This window comes from Ctenopharyngodon idella, chromosome 8 (assembly GCF_019924925.1).
Source record: "Ctenopharyngodon idella isolate HZGC_01 chromosome 8, HZGC01, whole genome shotgun sequence".
Classification (NCBI taxonomy): domain Eukaryota; kingdom Metazoa; phylum Chordata; class Actinopteri; order Cypriniformes; family Xenocyprididae; genus Ctenopharyngodon; species Ctenopharyngodon idella.
Window position 1 is genome coordinate 17,018,218 of NC_067227.1, and position 27,439 is coordinate 17,045,656.

The following is a 27,439-nucleotide window of genomic DNA, read 5'->3' on the forward strand; positions in this document are numbered from 1 at the left end:
CTCTCTCAAACACAAACACACACACACACACACACACACACACACATCTGAACATCCCTCTTACTGCATTGAAAACCCCTCTGGACTGAGTGTGCCCCCCCTTTCTATCCCCCGCTAAGGAATCCTCCGTGCCTTAACCAACCAGTGTTTTGTCCGTCTCTGGTGAATCTCCAGCCAAAATGTCTTCTAAGCTGCCTTCAGGCAAACCCACATCCCCTTTCAGGAAGAGAGGCAGCCTGCAGTACACAGCCAGTGGAGGTAAGTGTTCAAAAACAATATGGGTTTATAAAAGTGTGAGCGTGTGTGTGTGAGTGTGGTGGGAATTTGATGGAAATGGAGAACAGAATGTGTCATTACATGTATATTTTTCATCATATATTCAGTATTTCAGCATAGTTCTATGTAGGTTCCTTCTCACATTTGACTATTATGTGCAAACGTTCAGGGGAGTTTCAATAATCCAGCATCTGCATAATGTAGAAACTTTTATACCTGTTGATTTGAAGGAAACTGTTGCAACTATTACGAGACCTTTTTAATCTTTTTTTCTATCTCTCTTTCTTATGGCTCCCTGTAGACTTTAATCTAATTCTTTACATAAATGTTCTCTCTCTCTGAAACAGAATAATAGCTCCTGGATTTTGTATTTCTCTGATGAGCAGAAAGAAGTAGTTATGCATTGATTACACATCATTTCTGACCATAATGACATTGGCAGTACTTGATTGTGTTTCAGACCTCAGTTACTCAATTCCTCAATATATTCATCCAGATAATGTTCGTGATTAAACTGCAAGAAAGCCAGATGGGGAAAATCAAACATGCACCAATTACAACAGTGGCTGGTCTAGACAACATCCATAGATGCATGCAACACAACGTCTGTGGTCAGGCCAGCATTGCGTAAGGCTTACATAAGATCTGATCCAAAAACCACTTCACACCTCTCTCTTTCGCAGAAAAACTGATTTTATCATGCGCTAGAACACATTTAGTTATGCGTTGCATATATTTATTAGATCCTTGTGCTTCTGATGTTTAAAACCTGAAACAGTGTTCTGGAAAGTGCATTTATCTCTGGTTGAGTGCAAAACCAGACACAGATAAATGTTGAGACTCATTTGTCTTGCTGTGCCAGCGTAATTTCCGCAGCCTGAGGCGGAAAATATTATCAGAAAGCATCTTCACCAAAGAGATAGAGTAATTATCTGAGCATGGAGATTTAGCAGGTGGCATATTGCTGCTATCTTTATAAAAATAAAACAGTTCTGAGGAGGATACAAAATTAAAAGTGAATCCATGCAGTTTCAGACATCCACATTTATTCTCATATAGGCACAAAACAGCTCTATTTCTCTCTCACTTGCACACTTGTAGCTATAAATTATAGTCAGTGTTTTGCTTTAAATGAAAAGTGCTTTAAATATTGTTTTTAGAGACACTAAGACATACAATATTTAAAATTCCTCTCCCATTTCAGCAGCAATCAAGTGTTTAATTACTGAGAGCCTCGGTGCACTCCATGATTTGGAAAAGAGGCCTCAGTGAAAATGTGAGGAAAGGCAAATAGTCCATCTCGCTTTGAAGAAATAACAGCTTTCACATCCACATTTCTGGCTCAGTCCATTATGTTTACTGCTCCTGATTCTCCTGGGAAATGTGTTTGGTTTTTTCTTGTTGTAGTCTAAACTTAACTCCAGACCATTACTTGTACGTCATATAATGGCATAAAAATGATATTGCAGTATGATTTGGGGCCAGTTTCACCAGAAATTCGCATAACATTAAATTATGGTGATTCAAAAGTGTGCACAACATTCTTTTAGAGGATAAAGTCATATCATATTAGCAGATAAATGTCACTTTTTAATTTGCATAATTTCAATAAGTAAAACAAATAAAATAAATACTTTTTTTTTTTTAAATAATTCAGAGCCTCTAAGATTTTTTTTTTTTTTAATTTATCCATGGCACAGACATTTTGTTTCTTTTTTTTTTTAAGGTGCCTAGCACCGAAGGTGTGAAGGCACTTTTTATATCTGTTAGTTTTCTTCTTCTCTTTATATTCTTCTTCCGCTCTATGGCAGCAGATTGAACCATATGGTAAAACGTTGTGAAATTTGGCACACATATAGAGGACAGTCTAAGCATTAACTACAGGTCCGTAGCCAGCCTATTGAAAGTGGGGGTTCTTTTTTTCAAAAAGTGGACCTTTTTGCAGTTTTTCTCCTCCTTTTGTATTTAATTATGATGTTCAAATACTTCATTTTGGTGACCTTTTATGCACTAATTTGTGCTGGATTAGCTTGTCTGCTGGTATCTTAACGAGCACGCTTTTTGATGCACCGAATAGGACTATCCCACTATGTTTTATTATTCGAACCACCCGAACCCCCCCTGCCTACGGGCATGAACTACAGCCACCAACTGTCCAAATTTGCACTTATGTTTATGCCAATAATTTTTTAATAACTGATTTCTTGGCTTAAGACGATTCGATTGCACCCTATGATGTCATTTTCTGTCACAATTTTTCTGCCATTTTGAATTTTCTGAAAAACCTACTTTTTTGAACCTGTCCTAGACAAATCATCTTCAGACCATGCTGCCAAAGTTCAGTTTTCGGGAAACGCATGAACAAGGATGCGAGGGTAGGCTATATCTCTACAACGTTTTTGCGTATTGAGATGATTCTTGGTACATGTCATCACAATTGTGACCCAAGGCTACATGCAGTGTTCCGGCACAGCACTATCAGGAGGTTCCTTTTTGCTTAAACCTTTTAAACGGTTTGCTCAAAAACAATTAAACTGGACTGGGTTCAGCCCCGACAAAACGTTGCAAAATGTTTTTTAAACGGAAACGGTGGTGCGTTGAACACCCTGTTCTGATGACGCAAGAGTTGCAACTATGGCAGCTGAGAAGGCCATTCTTTCTGTTCTTTTTGAAGAATTTTCGGAGCCTGATGAAGTCGGTACAAATACGTGTTTAATGCTGCAAAATACGCTCAATGTTACAGTCACTGCCCTTGCTGTCCAGAATAAAAGAGAACATCCCAATCGAATGAAGGGATTTGTGGAAACTTCTAATTATTGTGATCCAACATTTGCCTCGCATTTCAGGATGAAAAGACAAACATTTCAGTTGAAGGATAATCCACTTACCTCCGAGATTATGTTATGATCTATATGACATTATTTTTACTGTGAGTATTAGGCTTATCATTATTGCTGATCACTGTTGTTGTGCTATGATATTGTAATATTTACCATATAATCAGAGGAGTATAGAAAAGTTTATGAAAGTGTCACTTCACAATACAATAGCAAAATATATAAATATGTATAGTATTTTTATGTTATATTAATACCCATTGTGCGAGCTGTCTCTTTAATACCGCGTGGTTTATATACATGTTGCCGCTGATTGGGCTGACATTTTTGACACACCCACCAAACAAGAGAAAACGTATCTCAAACCCGTTGCACACCGTTTCCAGGAAACATGTCGTTCAAACCGGAAACCGTAGCAAAACGTTGCGCACCGGTTTGAGCTTGAACGTGCCCCTGGTCTCTTTAAATTCAGTGCAGCATACCGAGTCGAATGATACTCATATCAGCCATTTTGGGAATTGGCCATTTTGAATTCTGCCGTAAAATGCTGTATTTCAAGAACACGTTAGTGTATCATTACGAAACTGTATGTGTCATCAGGACCATGCACTGAAACTAAAGTTTTGGAACAGTTCCATTTTCTAGTCAAAATTATAATGAAATTCCAGCTGTTTTAAATTTTGTCTATTTTAATGAAACCAGTCTTGATAGATTCCTTGAATCATACCGTGAACAGTGATGCCAATTATGTAATATTCTGTTGAACTTGCTATCTGCCATTTTTAATTTTTTTTGAAAAACTACTTTTTCAAACTCTTCCTAGACTATTGGTATGATTTTCAGACCATGCTGGAAAATAGTTATTAAAAGCTTTGATTGACCAAATCATTCTCGAATAACACATCCACAAATATAATGGCATGGTGCCAAGCTGATTCTGTGGCTGTAACTCTGAAAGGCTTTGACACATTGACACCAAACTTTGTACATTGTCTCCTCACACGGAGCACACAACATCATTTTGGTAACAGCGCCACCTATTGGTCAAAAGTGATAAGCAATTGAATCATATTACATGTGATTGTATTTGTAAATTTTCAGCCATTTTGACTAAAATAGTCTAAAAATGTCTTTAATTACTATTTGTTGCAGTTGGTCTGAAGCTCCGAGCCATGCTTGCTAATTACTACTTGCAGCTATATTTATTCTTTGTATTTGTGAAGGTTTTTTTCTCTGCACATGTTAAAGCATTGCTGGATAAGAGACTTGTTGAAATTAAAATCAGTTTTCCACTGTATATGATGTTTAGTGTCACCTGAATCACATATATTTAGACTTTTATATATAAATAAAGTCAAAATGTAGATTGATATGTAGTATAAATAATTATAGATAAATTATGCTGTGCATAATTATTGTATTGGCCAAAATTTCCATTTATATTTCATAGTTTGTTTTTTCTGTATCAGATTCTGAGAATTACCGCATCGTGGAAAAATAAAGCACACATTAAACATTTTAGAGCCCTCTAATAACACACCTCGAATAACCTTTGAATAACATTTGGTTTAATCCACCAGCACTCAATGTACAATTATATTGCTGTTTGTTTTGATTTTATTTATAACCGCTACCTGATGAGTGTTTTGGCATGAGTCACTTGAGGTCTGTACACAGAGCTCTTCCTGTTATGTCACTTGGGACCCTATCTGTGTTGCATTATGGTCACTCAAATGTTTCATAACCTTCTCGCCTTTTTTTTTGTTTGTTTTTTTTTGTTATGCTTATCTGAACATAAAGGATGGACAAGATAAGGCCGACCTGATTGATCTTAAGGGCACATGTCAGTGTGCAAATAGTTCGCAAAAACATTTTTCATCACTCTGCTAACATTTGTGCTCCTCTTTATAGCAGTAAGATGAGCATTTTAGAGGAAGATCTTGGTCATAGTTCATGTTTCAACATCCAGCCTCCTCTATACCACACATGGAGGTTTTAAATGCTGGTGTGCTTTGAACTTTGAGCCCCGTAGTGCCTCCCTTGCCTTTAGTGTGGTATGAGAGAGGAGGGATTCTTTAAAGGATCACTTTTACTGCCTCCCCCTCAGCCACCATTTTGCTACTATTTAGAGTTGTTTTTTTTCCAAATCCACCCAACCATTTACTTCCCTAGATTCCCAGGGACTTCATCCATGAGGTAGGAACGTTATGGTTTCTAAAAGGCCACTGTGCTTTTACAACAGGGTTAGTTAGAGTCATAATATAGTGTGTAGGTACTTGAGTGTTTGTGGATTGATATTTAGTGAAAGTTGAGGTTTTTTTTCCATGATCGTAAAATCCAAAGAATAAACTGTTTTGTTGTTGTCCACTAGGTGGAACTAGCGAGTCATTTTCCCTAGCTAACATACTTTATAGTCACCATACAAAATTAATTTGCTGTATCTCAAGATTTTAAACTTTTTTTCCCTGCTTGCTTTCTTGGAGAGTGCTTGTATACAATTTAATGTAAAATGTAAGAAATAATTAAATTATAACTGTTAAAACTGAGTTAAATTTGGTTCATTATATATTTTGGTTATTTTTGCAATAATATGTTAATGCATTAGGTCTTATGGACTAATGCTCAATTTTATAGCATTTATTAATATAATGTTAATAAATGTTACTTTCATACTAAATGTTACTTGTTACTAATGTTACTTTCATAAACACGATTTTGTGCATTTTTAGTGCATTTTAGAAAGTAACATTTCATACTAAATGTTACTTTCATACAAATGTTACTTGTTACTAATGTTACTTTCATAAACACGATTTTGTGCATTTTTAGTTCATGTTTACAATAAATGTTTAGATATGTATACAAAAATCCACCTATTCCAAGTATAATCAAATTGGCTGTATCTTGTATAACTTATTAAAAAAAATTGAATTGCTTAAATTATTTTAATGAGTTAAAGTAATGTAAAAACATGTTGCCTTGACTTATAGATCATCATTTTTACAGGGCACTGAAAAAATGACTTTTTTATAACAAAAATTACATTTTCCAAAGAATTTTAAAGAAATGGCAAGTAATACATTTATTAAACATGAAATTTTGAAGTAGAAAGAATAAAATAGTTTTTTTTTTTTTTGTAAAATGTTCCCCAATAATCTTTGTTTTATATACAGTTTCAAAATATTATTTTTTTTTAGTGTAATTAAGACTGCTGTAAAAATGTTTCATTGTTAGTTTATGATATGCATTAACTAATGCTAACAAATATATAATGTAAATTGGTGGATGATTTATTTTATTTTATTTTTTCCTCCAAACAAAGGGCTTCATCAGACACGCACACACACACACACACACAAAAAGCAATTGGTCTCCAGACGCTCACAAAAACCTCATCAGTGCAATCTTTGTCTTTTTCTCTGATGTCTTCATCAAAGCTCATTTCCTCTAAAAGAGGAGCAGGATTCAGGGATGCTATTGTTCTCATCTGATTAATCAGCCTCAGATGATCAGAAACGACTCTCAAACCCTCTGGACTCAAGAGCAGAATCATTTACACGCTATATGGGTTTCTAATGCGACACAATAGATTACACACTTCTTCAACAGTAGGGCTCAGACAGTAGTGGTTTGGTGCTTGTTTAAATGAGCCAGATCTCTGATCAGTCATGTCCAATACTAGTCTCTACAATGACCTCTAGTTTGGCTTCTGAGGGAGTCTCTCTTTCTCTATCCCTTTCTCAAAACATCCTCCAGCGTTTTCGCATGCACTGCAGTCATGCTAACGCGTCATGGAGCTGAAGGACAGGGGGGTGGAGAGAGACGCTGTCGAGCCCACTCTGTCACAGAGACAGCAGTGATGCTGTTGAGCTCCCCCTGCCCCTGAAGACCAGGTGGTACGGTCCAGCCATGTGTCAGGGATATTTAAATGAGAGGGGGATGACAGTGGCCAGCCCAGACAGCTGGCAAGAACCAGGAAGAGGAGGGAGGGGAGAGTGGATGCTTCGGCTCCATCAGCTGTGTTTACTGTATGTATGTATGTCTGTATGTATGTGGGACAGATTCAATCACAAGACAATGTGTGTGAGTGAGTAAATGAATGAGAGACATGTTTTGCTGGAGATGTGTGTTGGTTTAGAAAGTGTAGCTTTGTGTTTGCCATGTGTCTCTCTCTTTTTATTCTGTCTATCTTTCTTTCTTTTCTCTCTCTGACCTGTTTTGGGAGAATAACAGCAATAGTTTGCACATATCCTATCATCTAGGACACTCTTTTGCTTCTATGTGTTTTCATTCTGTTTCTTTCTATCTCTAAGCCTTCAGCTGTGTTGCTGTCAGCTCATGTTTTTCCTTTGGGAGTCATGCACTTGTGTGTGTCTGTGTGTGTGTGGCTGAAAGATGGTGTGTGGTTTGTATTGATTGTCCTCAGTATTGTCCTGTTTTGAAGGTGTTGTGGTCAGCGCTGTGTTTCACAGATGACAGATTAAGTGGACCGTTGAAAGAGTAATAGAGAAGGATGCTGCTTGGATGAGGTTTGTGTATGAGATTGTGTGTGTTCAAAGAAAAAGAGGTTATGAGGCCTCCAAATTCTACTGGGAAATCCAGTTTAAGCTGGTAAATGTGTTTTGATTTCTTCATTGCTGGTTTCTAATGGTTCTAAACTGGTAGATAGTCTTGGACCAGCAACAAACCAGCTACCAGGTGGTTTTAAGCTTGGTATTGGTCGACCAGCTAGAAACCATGTTCCAAAACACAACAATTTTCCATCAGGGAACACACTTACAGGAGTTTATTAATCTGAAGTTGGTACCATATGGAAAGCTGTCATTGTAGTCATGTGATTTCACATTAACCTTGAAGGTATTTTATAGTTTTATATACTAAATGGTGATTGAGTGTCAAGACACCTATCTTGTTGGGGTGTTAAGTGAGCGAACAAAGGGATGCAACATCAGGTTGCTGTGGTGACAGTGACTGGCCCTGATTGGAGTTAGTGAGGTAACTGTAATCCTTAGCATGGCTCTGTTTTGCTCAGGATTTCATAAAGTATGTCACAGTTAGAGTTAGCGTCAGCTGCTAATATCATTTTAGATCACACATCAGATATTGTTATGTAAGACTTCTTTCAGCTTCCGCAATGCATACTTTTGTGTATTACATTAATGGCAGAAACTGATCTAAGATAAGTTCTTGTATTCTCAGAGATATCATAATCAGAACTTTTGTGATAATATATCCTACTGTTCAAAAATATGAGGTCGGTAAAATTTAAAAAAAAATGTTTTTGAAAGAAATCTCTTATGTTCACCAAAATTGCATTTACATTTAATTTTCAGCATACTCCAGTCTTCAGTGTCACATGATCCTTCAGAAATCATTCTAAATATGCTGATCAAAAAACATTTCTTATTATCATCAGTGCTGAAAACAGTTGTGCTGCTTAATATTTTTGTGGAAACTGTTTTTTCAGGATTCTTAGGTGAATAAAGTTCATAAGAACAGAATTTATTTAAATGGAAATCTTTATATCACTTTTGATCAGTTAAACGCATCCTTGCTGAATAAAAGTATTATATTACTTTTATATCACTGAGCCAAAATGTTTGAATGCTTGTGTACATAAATATATTTGATAGAAAGCAGAATAAATCTGATATTAAAGATAAAAAAATTAAAATGTACTGGTAACACTTTACAATAAGGTTCATTAGTTAACATTAGTTTACTACATAACTAATAATAAACTGCACTTATACAGCATTTATTAATCTTTGTTAATGTTAATTTCAACATTTACTAATACATTATTAAAATGTTGTTAACATTAGTTAATGCACTGTGAACTAACATGAACAAACAATGAATAACCGTATTTTCATTAACTACACTCTAAAAAATGCTGGGTTAAAAACAACCAAAGTTGGGTTGAAAATGGAAAAACCCAGCGGTTGGGTTAAATGTTTGCCCAACCTGCTGGGTAGTTTTATTTAACTCAACTATTGTTTAAAAATGACTGTATTGCTTGCTTAAAATGAACCCAAAATATGTTGGAAATTAACATTTATTAATATGTTTAATGAATAATAATTAAACAATAAACATTTATTAAATTGCTTATTAATAAATGTTCACTTTTTGATTATTATTATTGCCTCTAGTAATTATGTGTCTGATTTTTAATTTCCAACCTATTTTAGATTAATTTTAAGCCAGCCATATAGTCATTTTAAAAAACCAGCACGATGGTCAAACATTTAACCCAACTGCTTGGTTAAAACAACCCAATCACTGGGTTTGTCCATTTTCAACCCAACTTAGGTTGTTTTTAACCCAGCATTTTTTAGAGTGTAACGTTAACGAAGATTAGTAAATACAGTAACAAATGTATTGCTCATGGCTTAGTTCATGTTAGTTAATACATTAACTAATGTTTAACTAATGAACATTATTGTAAAGTGTTACCAATGTACAACATTTTAAAATTTAAAAATGTAACTGCTAATCAAATATAAAATACACAAACTGATAAATACACCAAGATACACACAAACTGATAAATACACCAATATAAATGAGGCATTTTAAATTTACTTGCAGAACAGGACAGGCCTGATCTTTGACCTCATCTCACGTGTCATGGGGGCATTGGTCATTTCCAGTGCCGTTCTTATCTCTCAGCTCCATATCTCACTACACTGATTATTCACTTCTCCCATTCATAAATATGTGACATTTATAGACCCTCATTCTAGAATGTTTACCATCAGAATCAATAACTCCATTACCTGTATTTTGTAGTTGTGCAACACTGCCATTGAAGCTCAGCAACAGAGTGTTGAGTTTTGAGTGTGGTGATCTTGTGTATGAAGGGGATGGTGATTATGTAACAAGCATGAAACTCCCAAAATACACCCATGAGAAGATTATATACGAGCCAGTGGATATATCAGTCTCCCTCCTGGCTTTGCGCTGTCCTATACAGACAAGCACATCCAAAATCCTGACAAAATCTCTTGCGATATTCTTCTTTTACAAAGGACTTTTTGTTATCTTGCAGTTGAGTAAGAAATGTGTAGGCTGTGATTATGTGGAGGTAAATGAGAAGTGTAAAAAAAAATGGAGAACGTGATTGTAAGTGTGAGTGCATGAGGTAGTGCGTGCATCTCCCGCTGTGTCTGTCTGTGTTGGGTGCTAATGAACTGTCATTGTCATAATTAGTCCACCCATCTGGGCCTGTGAAGAGGCCACCCAGATTTCAGCAATGAGTTCATCTCCTAGACAATCCTGTCGTTAATTGCCTTCAATAAACTCACTGATAAGTACGTTGCACATTAACTTTGCCAGAACAGTAAAACAATGAGCAGCAGAGCCCTATAAAGCATTATATAAACTACAGTAGAATGAGGGTTAGTATAACATGACTCCATTTCAACAGCTATGGGCACATCCGGTGATACCAAACTTTAAATTATTCAGATGTGCTACTCTCGTTTGTGTTTGAGCGCTGTGGATAATTACACATCAGTGGTTAGTAATTAGTACTTGAGTCTAAGCAGACGGACGACAATTCCTACTTTCAGCTGGGAGAATGCGTACATTACTTCAAATGGCATTGTTATAACAAAGTCTTTGTTGTTGAGGTTATGAATGGGAATCGTGGTAAAGCTCTAGAAAAAACAACAGGCTTCAGTCGCTTGGAGGATGACAGTGACTCAAGTTTGTTTACTGAGAAAGTATTGAATCCCCAACATAACAGCGAGCATACTCTACATGTGTATAGATTAAGAATTATACAGCAAGGGATTTAAACTATGAGAGTAAATGGTTATACTTCTATAATGAAAGAACTTCCACAGACAGAAAAACCCATGTTAAGTGTAGCTTTCCATAGTAATAGATTCGTCTCAGAGTTTCAGCTCTTCTTAGTAACACTGTGATGAATATGTCAGTACACCAATGCTGAATTCATCACATGATCTCAGGATGAGTTGAGGCCCAGGAAACAACTGTTAACTGTATTGTAACTACATTGGAATTGCAAACTATTTTTGAGATTTGCTACATGGAAGTTCATGAATTCTGTTGATGGCTGTACCAGGGGAATACATTTTTACTTAATCCGTTTCCTGTGTGCCTTTACAGTGGGATGAGATGTCCTAGGGGCTAGACATGGCTGCTTAATTATTCATCAGGCTTATGAATATTTGATCAAGTGTCAGAGTTTAGGAAGATTGATATCACTCACGGGAACTATGGAACTCGAGCAGAAGGGTCAAGCTTACACTGTAAAGTGAATGTGTTTTGGAAGCATTTGTTTCTGAGGCAAATATTATTGTAATATTAAAATGTTTCTGATGATTAATAACTTAGAAATATAAATTGAAAATCTTACTTTATCATACTTTTGGCTTACATTTCACTGCCAAAATGTTCTCAATCAGTATTTTTGACCTGTTTTCATATAAATATCTAAAGATCATTAGTTAAATACCCATTATCTTAATTATTTATGCTGAAGAAATCATTTCCAATGGGGTACGAAAAACAAATTTAAGATGCACTACCATTCAAAAATGCAATGATGAAAAATGACTTTTACACTGTTACAAAAAATGATATTTCAATGTTGTTCATTTAAACTTTCTATACATCAGTCCTAAAAAATGTATCATGGTTTCCACAAAAATATTAAGCAGCACAACTGTTTTTAACATTGATAATAAGAAATGTTTCTTGAGCACCAAATCAGCATGTTAAAATGAATTCTGAAGGATCATGTGACACTGAAGAGTAATGATGCTGAAAATTCAACTTTGTCATCACAGAAATAAATTACATTTTAAAATACATTAAAATAGAAAACTATCATTATAAATTGTAATAATATTTCACATTTTTACTGTTTTTACTGGATTTGATTCAATAAATGCAGTCTTGCTGAGCATGAGATTTTCAAAAACATTATAGTATAGTGTAATTATATTTTCTGTATGTCAATATCTAATATTTAATATCTTATATATTGCTTCAAGTAAATTGATCTTGTTTTAAAGAAGTTTCAGTATTGATTGCAGTGATTTTTTTTATTTATTATTTTTTTGTCAGTGTCAATTTTGGCAAAGCTAAAATTTGTGTGGGCACTAGAAGCATTTGGTCTATACATGCCCACAAGTTAAGTGGGCATACTAAGATGGAGGCCAGCACACACTCACATACAAACTCATGTCCTCCCACCCGAATGCTGCATTGTTTCGTGAGACAAACAGTTGTAGATCTTCGACAGCTTTCTGACCCCGCTTTTCTCTGGACAGCAGAAAAACAAATCAAATGGATCGAAATGTATTGCCATTTATTCCTCAAACATTTTTCACATCTGCAAAATCAAAATGTTTTAAATATGAAAGCCTAATCAAGCCATCTCTGTTGAAATCTGTTTCTCATTATCTTCCTAGTAGATCTCCGTGTTGGCCGACACCTCCTCACATCCCAGTATTCTTTGCCTGGCAACCCTGTAGCCAAGCACGGCCACATTGATCTGCGCACATCCATGGATGGCAAATACAAAGAGATTGCAGAGGTAAACAAAGCAGAAAACCCAACAATCATGCTGCTTGAATGCATTTTTTTGTGTTCGTTTCTGCTGTTATGTAAATGTGTGCTTAATGTGTGCATTTAGGAGCTGTTCTCCCGCAGCCTGGCAGAGAGTGAGATGCGGAGCGCTCCGTATGAGTTCCCTGAGGAGAGCCCCATTGAGCAGCTGGAGGAGAGGCGGCACAGACTGGAGCGGCAGATCAGCCAGGATATCAAGTACTACGTCCCATCATTCATCATGAAACGCAACCATTAATAGTATCGGTAGTTCTTATGAAACACAAGATTTCTGACTTTTCTTAATGTAAAAACAAAAAGAACGACTTAACATTGAACTTACCTGTGTTTGTAACGTAAAATAACACCATTACCTTAAAGGTGCAATAGGACATTTTTGGAGAGGCTAGCAATAGCGAGCTAGCTTTCAAATCATAACGACTCACCCTCCCTTAAGATCATCTCCAAAGCCACGCCTCTTCCAAAACACATGAAGGCACACACACAGCTGCTCTTGGCAAAGCTACACAAGAGATGGCGTTAAACTACCTCATGTAACATTACAATAATAATGTATGTAAACAACTTAGAGAGCTTGTACCTGACTGCTGCAGATTAATTTCGGTGTTGATACTGTGGACATGGAAACACATAATTCCGAGTCTGAGGATGTGAACAGCTCCAGTTAGAACGTTGCCATCTCTTAATTACGGTAGTTATGGCGTAAACGCAGCATAAGCTTGTTGTTTTGATTCGGTAGGAACTGTAAAATGTGGCTGCTGTTTGTTTGTGGTGCTCTGTGACTAACGTCTGTCTACATAAACTCTGCATAGCTTGAAACGTGCTGATAATGTATGATGTCTGACAGACAGGTAGGACATCGTATAATTACATTCGGACCGAATATAATGATTGGATGAACATTTTATGGTCCTACACCTTCCACAGACAATATATATTTATAAAAATATATTTAGACCGTTTAACATAGTGATTGCTATCAGGATATGAGGAGACTTTCAACCAGTATAACAAAAAATGTTTCTGTAGAGAATCACCTATTGCACCTTTTACCCGAAATTCTCTGTTCCTAAAGCCAGACGGCCGACAAACCATCAGCATCAAAATATCAAACTCAGCTGAAATGGCTATTTTAGACTGTTGTCTAGCTGCTGGACTATAGTAAAATTTTGCTGGTAAAGCTAGTCAAGTTTGGGGTCAGTAAGTTTTTTTTTTTGTTGTTGTTGTTGTTGGTTGTTTTGAAAGAAATTAATATTTTTATTTAAGTGACACATTAATTGCATTAAAAATGACAGTAAAAACATGTATAATGTTACAGAAGATTTATATTTCAAATAAATGCTGTTCTTTTTAACTTTCTATTCCACAAAGAAAAAAACTTATCATGGTTTCCACAAGCATATATGAGCAGCACAACGGTTTTTAACATTCATAATAATAATAAATATTTCTTCAGCACAAAATCAGCATATTAGGATGATTTTTGAGGGATCATGTGACACTAAGGACTGGTGTAAAGCTGATTCAGCTCTGAAATTTCAACATCACATGAATATATTACATTTTAAAATATATTACAGTAGAGAACCGCTATTTTAAATTGTAATAATATATATTTTTCTTTTTTTTTTTTTTTACTGTATTTTTGATCAAATGCAGCCTTTCATGAGCCTAATAGACTTCTTTTAGAAGCATTAAAAAATGTACCGACCTCAAACATTTGAAAGATAGTGTAGTTAATAAGTCTGCTGGAAACACAAGCATCCCATGCTGTAGTCCAGCAACCGAAAAACACACTATGCTGGTGTCCAAATATACTAGTGTTTTCAGCTGGGAACATGTAATAGATCACTTCATGTGCCAATATTAGTTCAACATTCACTGCTCTGTATGCACATGTGACCTTTGACCCACAGTCACTTAATTAAATGCCTTTTCTCTTGAGGTTTGAGCCTGATATCCTACTGCGAGCCAAACAGGACTTCATGAAAACAGACAGTGCAACAGATCTGGAGTGAGTGCCTTTTAAGATGTTATGTGATGATTTATATGAGACCCAGTGTTTGTTAACTAATACCAGCATCTCCTCTCTTTCTCAGGTATATGAAAGAGCAGAGCCAGGCGCCCAAAGAACTCTATCCCGAGAGAGAACTCGTCCCTGAGAGAGAGTATCAGAGAGTCGCAATCTCTGGAGAGGAGAAATGTGGGGTAGTAACAGCTCCTGTTTTTCATTTTTCTGTTTTGTTTGTTTTACAAAAACAAGATGTTGTTGACAGAACTGGAGTGGACACTGCAGACATTATATAAACTCCTGAGGGAGAACCGAGTTTCACACATCCACACACACAATTACACAAACCCCAGAGGGAAACATGAGCTAACATCAACACAGCTGAAGGGTTTTCACATTAATGAAGAAAAATTCTTCCAATTCTTGGAAACAGGGAAATACAGACTTTTTGTATTTTGTCACCAAAATACTGTTTTATATTGTGGATTTAAGTACAATTGAATGGTATGTGGTATCAATCTCATGTATTGTACAACTGTCTCCTAGAAAAAGTTAGAAAGATATACTGTAGATTTAGGTAAATTTAAGCAATCACATATCATTTATTAGTGATATTCATACCAACGGCATGATTACAAGCATGATATTGTTTTTAAATTAGTTCAATAATTAAGTTAATATTCAGTAACTTGGAGAATATGCAGAAGAAAATAGTTTCAAATGAAGTCAAAGCATATCGCTAAGCATCTAAAGCATCGTTGAGTTTTTGAGGAATGAGGTGTTGAGTTTCTGAATAAATCATTATTTTTGAACAAATTGACTTAGTGAATAATTCAGTGATTCACTCAAACTTTTTTTCCTTTTTCAGTGAATCAGTGTTTCTTAACGAATCGAATGAATGAATCATTGATGTGCTCATACTTGTTTCCTTTCTGAATGAATCAATGGGTGCTTCTCATTTGTTATTTGTGCATCCTCGTTTCCTTTCCTCGCGCCTCAGCTCGACCCTCATAGGATGTGAGGGAAGGATGCAAGGAAAGAAGATAAGAATGGAGGAATCGAAGGAAATGTTATTTGTATATTGGAATGTTCTTGATCACTCGAGCGTCTCTTGAAAGCGTCATCAGCTGTGCTCGAGGGATCTGCCCTCATGTTGTTAAAGTTTGGTTATTTAAAAAAATAGTAAAGCTTACATTGAAATTATTGTGACAGATATGAAAGGGGAGGAGAATATTTACGTACCACAGGTTTCTCTTGCGTCTACTTGTGTATCCTTGCTCATAGCTCCTCGGAAAGCTTACTCACTCCTCATTCCTCACCTCCTTGCGGTGCAATTAGAGAATTGAGATGTTCTTCAAGATGGCTGAGTTTGATCGGTTTCCGGGTCACAGGCTGGAGAATGTAGGGGCGAGGAAACGAGGAAGCATCAATTTGAGTATTGAGAAGCACCCAATGTTGTTGAACGAATTGAAGAGTCATTTGTCGCCACCTACTGGCTTAACAATGTAACCTGCAGAAGAGGTCACCGAAAAATCCATACCTCTGATGGATGAATGACTTCTATGCAGACTGTGTTTAAGTGATTGTTCTTCTCTCACACACCCCCAGGTTCCATTCACTGACCTGCTGGATGCTGCTAAATGTGTGGTCAAAGCTCTGTTCATCAGAGAGAAGTACATCTCTCTGTCCATGCAAAGCTTCTGCAGGACCACAGCACGTTACCTGCAGGAGGAGCTGGGTGACCGACCCCTGGACCTCAACACCTTTGAGGAGATGCCCGAGTCCTCTGTATCTGCAAGTGGGTTGAACCAGAGCTTTCTTATAGGAAATATTCTGAAGGTTGATCATTTATATTCAGGAGGAATCAGGATTTTATAGCCAAAATGGTTTTATGTCCAATGTACAGTTAAAAAAGAACTAAATATTGAGTTTAAACTCTGGATTGATCTGCATGTAGGAGAGCAGAATAATGTACAGCAGAATGTTTTCATGGAATTGTCTTCAGTTACTACGGAAAAAACTGAAAGCAGGTGCTCTGAGATGCAGCATGTTTATGAACCACAAATGATCAGTTAAGCCACAGCACAAATGTATTTCTACTCTTTAAAGCAGTAGTTCACACAAAAATGAAAATTTTGTCATTACTGCCATAATGACAAAAAGCACAATAAAGTAATTCATATGACTTGAGTGTTACATTCCAAGCGTTCTGCAGCCATACAATAGTGAGGAACAGAGTGAAATTATTTTTTTATGCAAAATTTTGACATCCGGCCTAGCTCTCCTTAAAGGCCTAGCTCTCACCAAAAATTGAAATTTCTGTCATTAAGTACTCACCCTCATGTCATCCCAAACCTGTAAGACATTTATTCATCTTTGGAACACAAATTAAGATATTTTTGATGAAATCCGAGGGTTTCTGAACCACACATAGGCAGCAGCGTCATTGCACCTTTTGAGGTCCCGAAAGGAAGTAAAGACAGTAAAGGTAGTGAACGCAGTGCAGGTTTCCGTGTTCTACGTCAGAACGCCAACTCATTATTGACCGGCTCCTGCGTCAGCATCACACTCAAGCGTTATGCTGCTCACGTGTACAGCGTCGGCCAATACCTTTCGGACGTAAACACGGAAGCTCTGCACTGTGTCAACTGCGTATGACAACATTTCAAATTGTTGAATAAAGTCGTTATTTTTTTGTTCTTGCGCACAAAAAGTCACTTCTCGTCACTTCATAACATTAAGATTGAACCCTGTAGTCACAATGGACTATTTTAATGATGTCTTTACTACCTTTCTGGACCTCAAAAGGTGCAATGACATTGCTGCCTATGTGAGGTTCAGAAACCCTCTGATTTCATCAAAAATATCTTAATTTTGCTTATGGGTTTGGGATGACATGAGGGTAAGTACTTAATGACAGAAATGTCTTTTTTGGGTGAACTAACCTTTTAATGTGTTCATGAGAGATTTATGAACAAATTGTTCAGATATTTGAGCCGGTCGCCATAGTTAATTTCTCAATAAAGTAAAATTTATTAGTGAACAAATAGTAAATCTCAGCCTGTTCCACACACAAAGCTATCTTATTGATTTAGAAAACATGATGCTTTTTAACATTTTGACAGCCACAGTCTTCATTCACTTTCATTATATCAAAAGAAGTGACCAAGTATATTCTTCAAAAATTCTCTTTTGTGTTCAATGGTTTATAAAGGCATGAGGGTGAGTTAATGATGTTGATGACAATTTTTGGGCATATTGTTTCCTCAAACTCTCTCCTTGACTTTAGTTTCAATAGATGTGTTTCTTATTATAGTTATAAGACTTTAAGGGTTCTGTATGATCAGTATGAAGTTACAAAATGATTCTCTTCTCTTCTCTTACCTCATGTGTTCTCCACAGATGCAACCGTCCACCCACCTGTTTCAGAAACCCACCCCTATGAGGGGTTTGACCCTGCCAAAATGGCCCCTGGGTTGGGCTACACTTGCAAGATGGTGGATGGTGTTGTTCATGTATACACACATAAGTAAGACAACAGAGTTGCCAAGTCCCTAGAATAGAGTAGGCCTAACTGTTGAATTTCATATATTTATATTTTTCTCTTTTCTTTTTAAAATGTTTCTTGTAATGTCCATCAGTTCCTCAGAGCTGGACCTGCCGTACCCAGACCTGCAGGAGTACATAGCGGATATGAACATGATGATGGCGCTCATCATTAACGGGCCAGTGTAAGTTGTACTGCACACTATGAAGATGATCAAATTACTGATTAAAACAGCTTATTCTGTAAATGTGAGCTGATCCCTGAGCGAGCTGCTTTGCTTGATTGAAATCATTATACACTGACCTTAGTTTGAACCCGTGGGTGAAATGTACAAATGAACCCATGCTGAAAGAGATAAGTCCAGTAATTAATTTATAATGTGAATAATGTTACAAAGAAGAAGTGGCAAAGACTTAAATCTGTTCCCCAAAATAGCCAGAACTGGTCTGATCTGCCTTAGCATATGGATTTCTAATTGTTTATTTTTTCCAATAGGAAATCTTTCTGCTATCGCCGACTGCAGTACCTCAGCTCCAAGTTCCAGATGCACGTTCTCTTAAACGAGATGAAAGAGTTGGCGGCACAGAAGAAGGTCCCCCATCGTGATTTCTACAACATCAGGAAGGTCCGCTTTTTAGTGGTTGTCATAGGAAAAACCTGATTATTTGAACTAGTAATGTAATTCTGGCTATTGACCTTTCATTTGTTGATCTTCAGGTGGACACACACATCCATGCCTCATCCTGTATGAATCAGAAGCACCTGCTGCGCTTCATTAAAAGAGCCATAAAGAAATATCCAGGTGAAATCGTCCACGTAGAACAAGGCCGAGGACAGACCCTAACAGAGGTGTTTGAGAGCATGAACCTGACGGCCTTTGACCTCAGCGTAGACACTCTGGATATGCATGCGGTAAGAAGTGTAGTCAAACACATGCCATAAGAGGTTGGAAAAATACTTCTGATAAAAGAGATGAAGTCGGCACACCACGGCTCCAAAAATTAGACATTTATTGACAGACTTTTATAAAGGTAACATTTCGAGCACACATGGTCTTCATCAGATCGCCTCTGTGTTTAAAACATTATGTTATTTTCGGTCGAGCGCCCAATTTTAGCAATTTGCCAGTGATGTGCGTGCTTTTGTTTGGATAAATACTTCTATCATCACTAGCAATTATACATAGGAATACTAATTAATAATAATAATGATAACAACAACATGAATACACTACTGTTTAAAAAAAAAAAAATGGGGTCAGTTTTTTTGTTATGTTTTTGAAAGAAGTCTGCTCACCTAAGACTGCATTTATTGATCAAAACTACAGTAAAAACAGTAATATTGTGAAATGTTATTACAATTTAAAATAAATGTTTTCTATTGTAATATATTCTAAAATGTAATTTATTCCTGTGATGGCAAAGTTGAATTTTCAGTGTCACATGATCCTTCAGAAATCAATCTAATATGCTGATTTGATGCTCAAGAAACATTTCTTATTTTTTATTCTCTCAGGATTCTCTGAGGAATAGAAAGTTCCAAAGAGCAGCATTTATTTGAAATATCAATATTTTTTTTATAACATTATAAATGTTATAAAACTGTCACTTTTGATCCAAGTAATGTGTCCTTGTTGGATAAAAATATCTATAAAAAAAAAAAAACTGTCCACAAACTTTTGAATGGTAGTAGAGCTGCACGATTAATCGTAAAAAGATCGCTATCTCGATTCAAGCACCCACACGATCCTACTTTATCAATGACAACGATTCTCCCGCGTCTATTAAAGCTTTGACAAAATCATACTGGAACGTTCAAATCTGTGTTCGTGCTGCCAGAGCCAGAGAGAGCCGTTCTGAATCACACATTAGTTATTTCTGTGTTACAAATATTCACATTATCACAGAAGTTCTGAGATATAAGTTTTAAGTTAGTATTTAAACACCGACGTCTACGATAGCGATCAAAATAGAGCAAACTACCTTTTGAAATGAATTTGCCATGTCAAATAATGGTTGAATCAATTACATCTAATTCCACTGAGTGGCGACAACACTGATTCATCCAGTAATGAAACAAGTATTTATTAATGAGTCATTGAATTCATTCAAAACCATTTTTTAAATAATTCATTCAAACATTTTCCAGCAATTAGAGTCAGCAATTTATATTTTGTCAGAACCTCTAGTAAATTACATGTTATTTTGTTTGGTTGTATATTCAGAATCGTGGGAGAATCGTCGATCTCTATTTGAAACCAAAAAATCGTGATTCTCATTTTATCCAGAATCGTGCAGCTCTAAATGGTAGTGTTTCTTGTTTGCTATAACAATTATTTATTAAAATGTTATAAAGTGACTATTAACAAAAATATAAACATAAAAGGGCAGAAAACTGAAATAAAATATAGGACCATGAAAAAAAAAGTAAAAAAGAAAAGTAAAGTAGCTAAAATTTGTTTCACACAGTGTATGTCAAGGCAAATATCAAGTGGGTGTTCCAAACTTCGGAGGATTGTGTGGGATCTAGGTCACTCTCACTAAAATATGTTGCAGATGCAGTCGCACAAGCTTAGTGGATTTACACTTAGGTGAGAACTGAATAAGCTTATGAATGAACTGTTGTTCTCTACTGAATGCAAACTGTGGTACTAAATGAATGCTATACAAAGTTGCACACAGTTTAATAGGTCCCTAAACCATGTGAATAAAAATCTTTACTAAAAGAGATTCTTCTCTAAATTGTATGTGGGAATAGTCTACACTGGGGAAAACTTGCTACATGTACTGTGCTTGGCTAACTGGGACTTGTCACAGCACCTACATATTGTTGCTCTTTTGCTGGTTTAACTGCTTCTATTGTTCTCCTCATTTGGAAGTCGCTTTGGACAAAAGCATCTGCTAAATGATTAAATGTAGATGTATATAAGAGAAAATAAATTTTCTATTTAAAATATTAAAAATATTCTGTCTTTCCCACAGGACCGCAACACATTCCATCGCTTTGATAAATTCAACTCCAAATACAACCCCATTGGAGAGTCCATCCTCCGAGAAATCTTTATTAAAACTGACAACCATATTGAGGGGAAATACTTTGGGCACATAATCAAGGTATGGGCTGTTCCTTATAATCTATGAACTGAATAAAACAAGCATGTTGATGAATTCAGTTTCATATGGTTAAGTGCACCCCCTGTTGATAGTTGTATGTTGGTGCGTTTCAGGAGGTGATGGCAGACCTGGAGGAGAGCAAATATCAGAATGTGGAGCTGCGTCTCTCCATCTACGGACGCTCACGAGATGAATGGGATAAACTGGCTCAGTGGGCCGTCAAACACAAGGTTTATTCAGATAATGTGCGCTGGCTGGTGCAGGTGCCACGGCTATTGTGAGTACTGAGAATTAGGAAATATCTATGTAAAGTGGACATTTATTATCTGATGTCTACAGTAAGCTTAATTCTTTTATAAAAATCAAAAAATATATACACTAGTTTGATATCGGTAAGATTTTCAAAATGTTTTTTAAGGCTGCATTTATTTGATCAGAAATACAGTAAAAACAGTAATATTGTGAATATTTTTACAATAAAAAAAAACTTATATTTGATTATATTTTAAAATTTTAATTTATTTCTGTTATGGCAAAGCTGAATTTTCAGCATCATTACTCCAGTCTTAAGTCACATGATCCTTCAGAAATTATTTTAATATGCTGATTTGGTGCTCAAGAAACATTTCTTATTATTTTTACTGTTAAAAACAGTAAAATATTTTTACGGAAACCGTGATCACATTTTTTCAGGATTCTTTGATGAATAAAAAGTTCAAAAGAAAAGCATTTATTAATTTATTGTCCTTACTGAATAAAACAATTCATAAAAAATTAAATTAATTATAAAATAAACAATAATAAATAATTAAATAATAAAAATTGACTGATCCCAGACTTTTGAACGGTGGTGTATATTATTACTAAATTAAAAAGCACCTAAAATTAAACGCCTAAATAAGTGGACTTATTTCCAAAATAAATACCAATGTTTTCACTGTACATTAAATATACATTTCAGACTAAATAAAAATTTATCACTAAGATACAAAGATAACAGATTGTTTCTTTCCTCTGCAGTGATGTGTATCACACCAAGAAGCAGCTCTCTAACTTCCAGGAGATGCTAGAGAACATTTTTATGCCTCTGTTTGAAGTCACTGTCAATCCCAGCAGCCATCCACAGCTGCATCTCTTCCTGCAACATGTGAGTGAACTTTTTGTCATGTGATAAAGCTAGTTTTAGTGTAAAGTAATATAACTGTGCTACTGTGGAGTGGAGGCTTACATAGTGCACAATATCCTCTGTCTGTATAAATATCAAGGTATAATAAACTCCCCAATTTATTTATAAGAAACATTTGTTTTAGATTTTACACTCACTACCTTTTCCATAGAAGATAATGGAGTAATCACAAGTGACTCACAAGGTCCCACTTTACTCACCAAAATAAAACCGTCACCATTTACCCTTTGCAGCTTCAAATTAATAGAACCAAATGATCCACAAGTATGATCACAGTTTTATTATATTGTGAGACTGAATGTTCTTCAGGTTGTCGGGTTTGATAGTGTGGATGATGAGTCCAAACCTGAGCATCACATCTTTAACCTGGACAGTCCAAAACCTGTGAACTGGACAGAGGAAGACAATCCTCCCTACTCATATTATCTGTACTACATGTATGCAAATATGACTGTACTCAACCACCTGCGCAGGTATCTGATGCACCCAAGTACACCCTTTGCTTACCACAATACATTTAATCAATTAAGGTAAAAATGTATGTATTTTATACTGGTTGCGATTTATGGGACATAAACAGCTGAATGAAAACCTTCTCATCAAAACTATTGTGTAGGTTCCTTAAAGGATTAGTTCACTTCAGAATTAAAATTTCCTGATAATTTACTCACCCCCATGTCTCTTTCTTTCTACAGTCGAAAAGAAATTAAGGTTTTTAAGGAAAACATTCCAGGATTTTTCTCCATACAGTGGACTTCACTGGGGTACAATGGGTTGAAGGTCCAAATTGCAGTTTCAGTGCAGCTTCAAATGACTCTTCACGATCCCAGCTGAGGAATAAGTGTCTTATCTAGTGAAACGATAAGTCATTTTCTAAAAAAAAAATATATATATATATATATATATATATATATATATATATAAAATTATATACTTTTTAACCACAAATGCTCATCTTGCACTAGCTCTGTGATGTGCCACGCATTACGTAATCATGTTGGAAAGGTCACGCGTGATGAAGGCGGAATGTTCCTGGAATGTTTTCCTTAAAAACCTTAATTTCTTTTCGACTGAAGAAAGAAAGAGACATTGGAGTGTGTAAATTATCAGGAAATTTTAATTCTGAAGTGAACTAATCCTTTAATATAAAAGAAGTTTTAGATCCACGACTGTTAAAATGTCATCCATTTCTCCCAACAGGCAAAGGAACTTGAATTCGTTTGTATTACGTCCGCACTGTGGAGAGGCAGGGCCCATTCACCACCTCGTGTCTGGATTTATGCTGTCAGAGAATATTTCCCATGGCCTACTTCTGAGAAAAGTAAAGAAACTCTAGATACTTCTACTGAATCGCAGTTGTCCTTGGAAATCTGTTCTGCTTGGATATAAAGAATGTTCATATTTTAAATATTTTTTCACGATTGTGTTCTATGTATTAGACCAAGGCCATATGTGTTAAAATCTCATCGTAACATAATGTAAACGTGCCACTATTGAACGGCACAGTTGATTACAGCCATTCAAACATTGATATCCACTTTTCAACTTAGTGAACTTTAGTCACAAGTTTTGACAGAACAATATCTGTCAAGTTTTCTCACACTGGGTATTTCAGAGCTAATATTCCTATCTTAAAACTCATTGCAAACAGTCAAGAGTTTATCAGTCCACAGCATTTGTGTATTTTCCCTCTCAGGCTCCTGTACTGCAGTATTTGTATTACCTGGCTCAGATCGGCATTGCCATGTCTCCGCTCAGCAACAACAGCCTCTTCCTCAGTTACCATCGAAATCCGCTGCCTGAGTACCTGTCCAGAGGCCTCATGGTGTCTTTGTCTACTGATGACCCACTGCAGTTCCACTTCACAAAGGTTGCAAGCCACATCATACCATCAGATATGATTTTTCTTTTCTATAGCTGTTATTTCTTGAGTGAGGTGTGTAATATGTTTGACCTAGTGTGTGTGGTTTTTCAGGAGCCGCTGATGGAGGAGTACAGCATCGCTGCTCAGGTGTGGAAGCTGAGCTCATGTGACATGTGTGAGCTGGCCCGAAACAGTGTACTCATGAGCGGATTTTCTCACCAGGTGCTCACATCTACACTTACACCTCTGTCAGCACCGGCAGAAGTCATTTTCAGTAACACTTGACAGTAAGGTTAAATTAGTTAATGCATTAGGCACCATGACTTAACAACAAACCATACTCTAAAATGGTATATTAATCTAGATAATTTCTACATACACAAAAGTTTGGGGTCAGTAATTTTTTTTTTTTTTTTTTTTTTTTTAAATAATACTTTTATTCAGCAACACAGTAAAATCTCCAGAGTTAAATCAACTCTGCTCAGAGTACATATGGTCCCTCTCTAAATAGTGTTAAAGTAACACTGAAGCAGAGTTAAAGTTAATGAGATAATTGAGCAATTAATAAGGCTGTGACTGAAGTCAGTTGTAGTTCTTGTGTTTCTCTGTTCTTCAGAGATTCTTGTTAACAGCAGGTGTTCATCACTAATGCGCAATCATTAATTAATTGCTTAACTTTTAATCAAATAAATACAGCCTTAGTGAGCATAAGAGATTTCTTTCCATAACCCTAACCGTCCCCAAACATTTGAATGGTAGTGTATACTAATACATTTTTAAATGTTTTTAATGTAATTGTATAACATTAATGTATTATTAACAAAACATGATTTAAAAATAGTATTTTTTATAAATTACCTTTATGTTGATTAATAAATGCTGTAAAAATTGTTAATCATTGTTAGTTCATTGATACCTAACATATTAACTAATGTTAACAAATTGAACCTTTATATTGTAAAGTATTACCTATTTTTCAAAACTTGTATACTATACATTGGTTCTCAACTTGTGGGTAGTGACCAAAAAATTAGTTGTGGACAACAGGGAAAAACAATACTTAAAAAACTTAAATACTTAAACTTAAAAAATTCCAGCTTTTAAAAGGGAGGATAAATACTTCTCATACTTTTGTTGGCTGTGCGTCCAAACACAACAGTACTGTGACACAAGTGTATCGGTCATGTTCAATGTGCATCCTAAAGCCAAACCACTGAAACAGATAATTAAAATACAAGGAATCAGAGAGAAAAGCATCTGACTAATGCATCCAAACGTCCTGTTTCAAGGTGAAAAGCTACTGGCTGGGGCCACATTATCTGAAAGAGGGGCAGGAGGGCAACGACATCCGACGCACCAACGTTCCAGACATCCGTGTGGCATACCGCTTCGAGACGCTGTGCGAGGAGCTGAATCTGATCACGCAGGCTGTGCGGTCAGAGGAGCTGGAGACGGTTGAAGAGCAGGGATCCTTGTGCATGGGTGCAGGACCGGCCAGATGTTAGAGGCGTCATATGCTTTAATTATTCAACCAGTGCAGAGTGTTAATGAAAGGTGAATCAGGGAAATGTGGGACAGTCAACTAAATACCCATTTTTTTTATTTGTCTTTATTTAGGTATTTGCTAGAAATGTACTGTAGTTATTTTGGTTGTAAAGTGCAGGTTTAAAGTCCTGATTGCAACAAACAAAATTGCACAAAGGAAATGCCAACATTGTATTTGACAAAAGCACATAAACGGTTTTCAGAATACCAACTGGAAACACACTTACAGTATCTATGAAGGTTCCGGAAACCCACAATCAAGCTTTAGGAAACCCCAGAAGTGTCCCCCTCTGTTACTGTGGACCTTACACTGTCCATAACCTGCAGTCCAGCATGAAGATCAGTGAAATGGTTTACACCGTCATAGATAATGAACCATCATTTGGTGTTGCTTGTACACTTGTTCTGAACACTAACAGCCATAAGCGTCGGTTCTTTGGCTATTCTGTGTGAGCTCAAGTACCTCCGCACATCTGTCATGAGCCGTCATAATCATGTCATTTTTAAATGGAGTTTTTTCCTCATTTATAGTCTTGATTTTAGCATGTTCTGTTCTAATGTGTCTATTATTGTGATATTATTTATTTTCTAGTAGTTGTATCCTATGAGTCATTTGGCCATTTTTATTTGTGTCTGTAATTGAATAATTATTAGCGCTATTTATTGTAAATCAGACATGATAATATCAAAGTGAAGTTTATTTTTTCTGCTCTATTCTATATCTCAAAATTAAAATATCATAATTCTGTGAGTCTGTGGATTTAATATTGGATAGGTACTGCACTCAAAAAAATGAACTTTCACTGTTGTTAGTTTCACTCAAACCACCCTTGTTCACATTACTTAAAAAACTCATGTAACTACATGAACGTAATTTAACTGCGTTGTTTCTACTAAAAATTAGTATTGTCAGCTTTACTTAGTAAGTGTTTGTTCAGTCAACTTAACATTGCTAAGTGAAATGCACAAATTAATATTGACATAACTAACTGGGCAGTGGATCTGTAGTTCCCAGTATGCTTTGCAAGGGACTGCATTAGGAGAGTAAATTTAGGGATTAAAGTTATTTTATGTGTTTTTCAGTAAAGGGAAAGATGTTGTTAGTTTATGTTAGTGTTTAATGTTCAGTTATGTTGGACATTTAGAGTAGTTTCTGTAATGTTTTTTAATTTTGTGGTTACCATTATGCAGAAGAGTGCTGCCGAAGTTTAGGCTGTGAGCCTCATATACGCGTGTTTAGGATGGAATTCCTGCTCTCAATTCAATTGAGTTTGTTCAATGAGTTATTTTGCATTTTGTAGAGAAAATAGTTCATTTAATAAGGTAAATTAAGTCAATAAATGTGTTCACCTTACATAATAAACATAACATTATTAAGTAAACTGCACATATAATTATTATGTGACAGTGACATTCAAATGTATTGTATTTACTCAAAGAAATTTTGTCAGCTT

General features: G+C 35.9%; 1 protein-coding gene across 8 annotated transcripts; it reads left to right on the forward strand.

Annotated features, from left to right (window-relative positions):
• ampd2b (adenosine monophosphate deaminase 2b) lies at positions 1-26,736 on the forward strand. Of its 8 annotated transcripts, none has more exons than XM_051901979.1 (18): positions 1-258; positions 12,563-12,687; positions 12,787-12,917; positions 14,665-14,733; positions 14,819-14,927; positions 16,339-16,528; positions 18,133-18,259; positions 18,372-18,461; positions 18,773-18,902; positions 18,995-19,189; positions 21,259-21,390; positions 21,504-21,667; positions 22,411-22,537; positions 22,886-23,049; positions 23,777-23,897; positions 24,273-24,446; positions 24,552-24,662; positions 25,730-26,736. In XM_051901979.1, exons 1-18 carry the CDS (start codon positions 180-182, stop codon positions 25,943-25,945), a joined length of 2,454 nt encoding a protein of 817 aa, XP_051757939.1. In that variant the 5' UTR covers positions 1-179; the 3' UTR covers positions 25,946-26,736. The 8 variants fall into 8 exon arrangements, with proteins under 8 accessions (XP_051757939.1, XP_051757940.1, XP_051757944.1 ...); XM_051901980.1 differs by having other exon boundaries at positions 12,566-12,687; XM_051901984.1 differs by lacking the exon at positions 1-258 and adding an exon at positions 5,294-5,309.
• Positions 26,737-27,439: the final 703 nt, after the last annotated feature.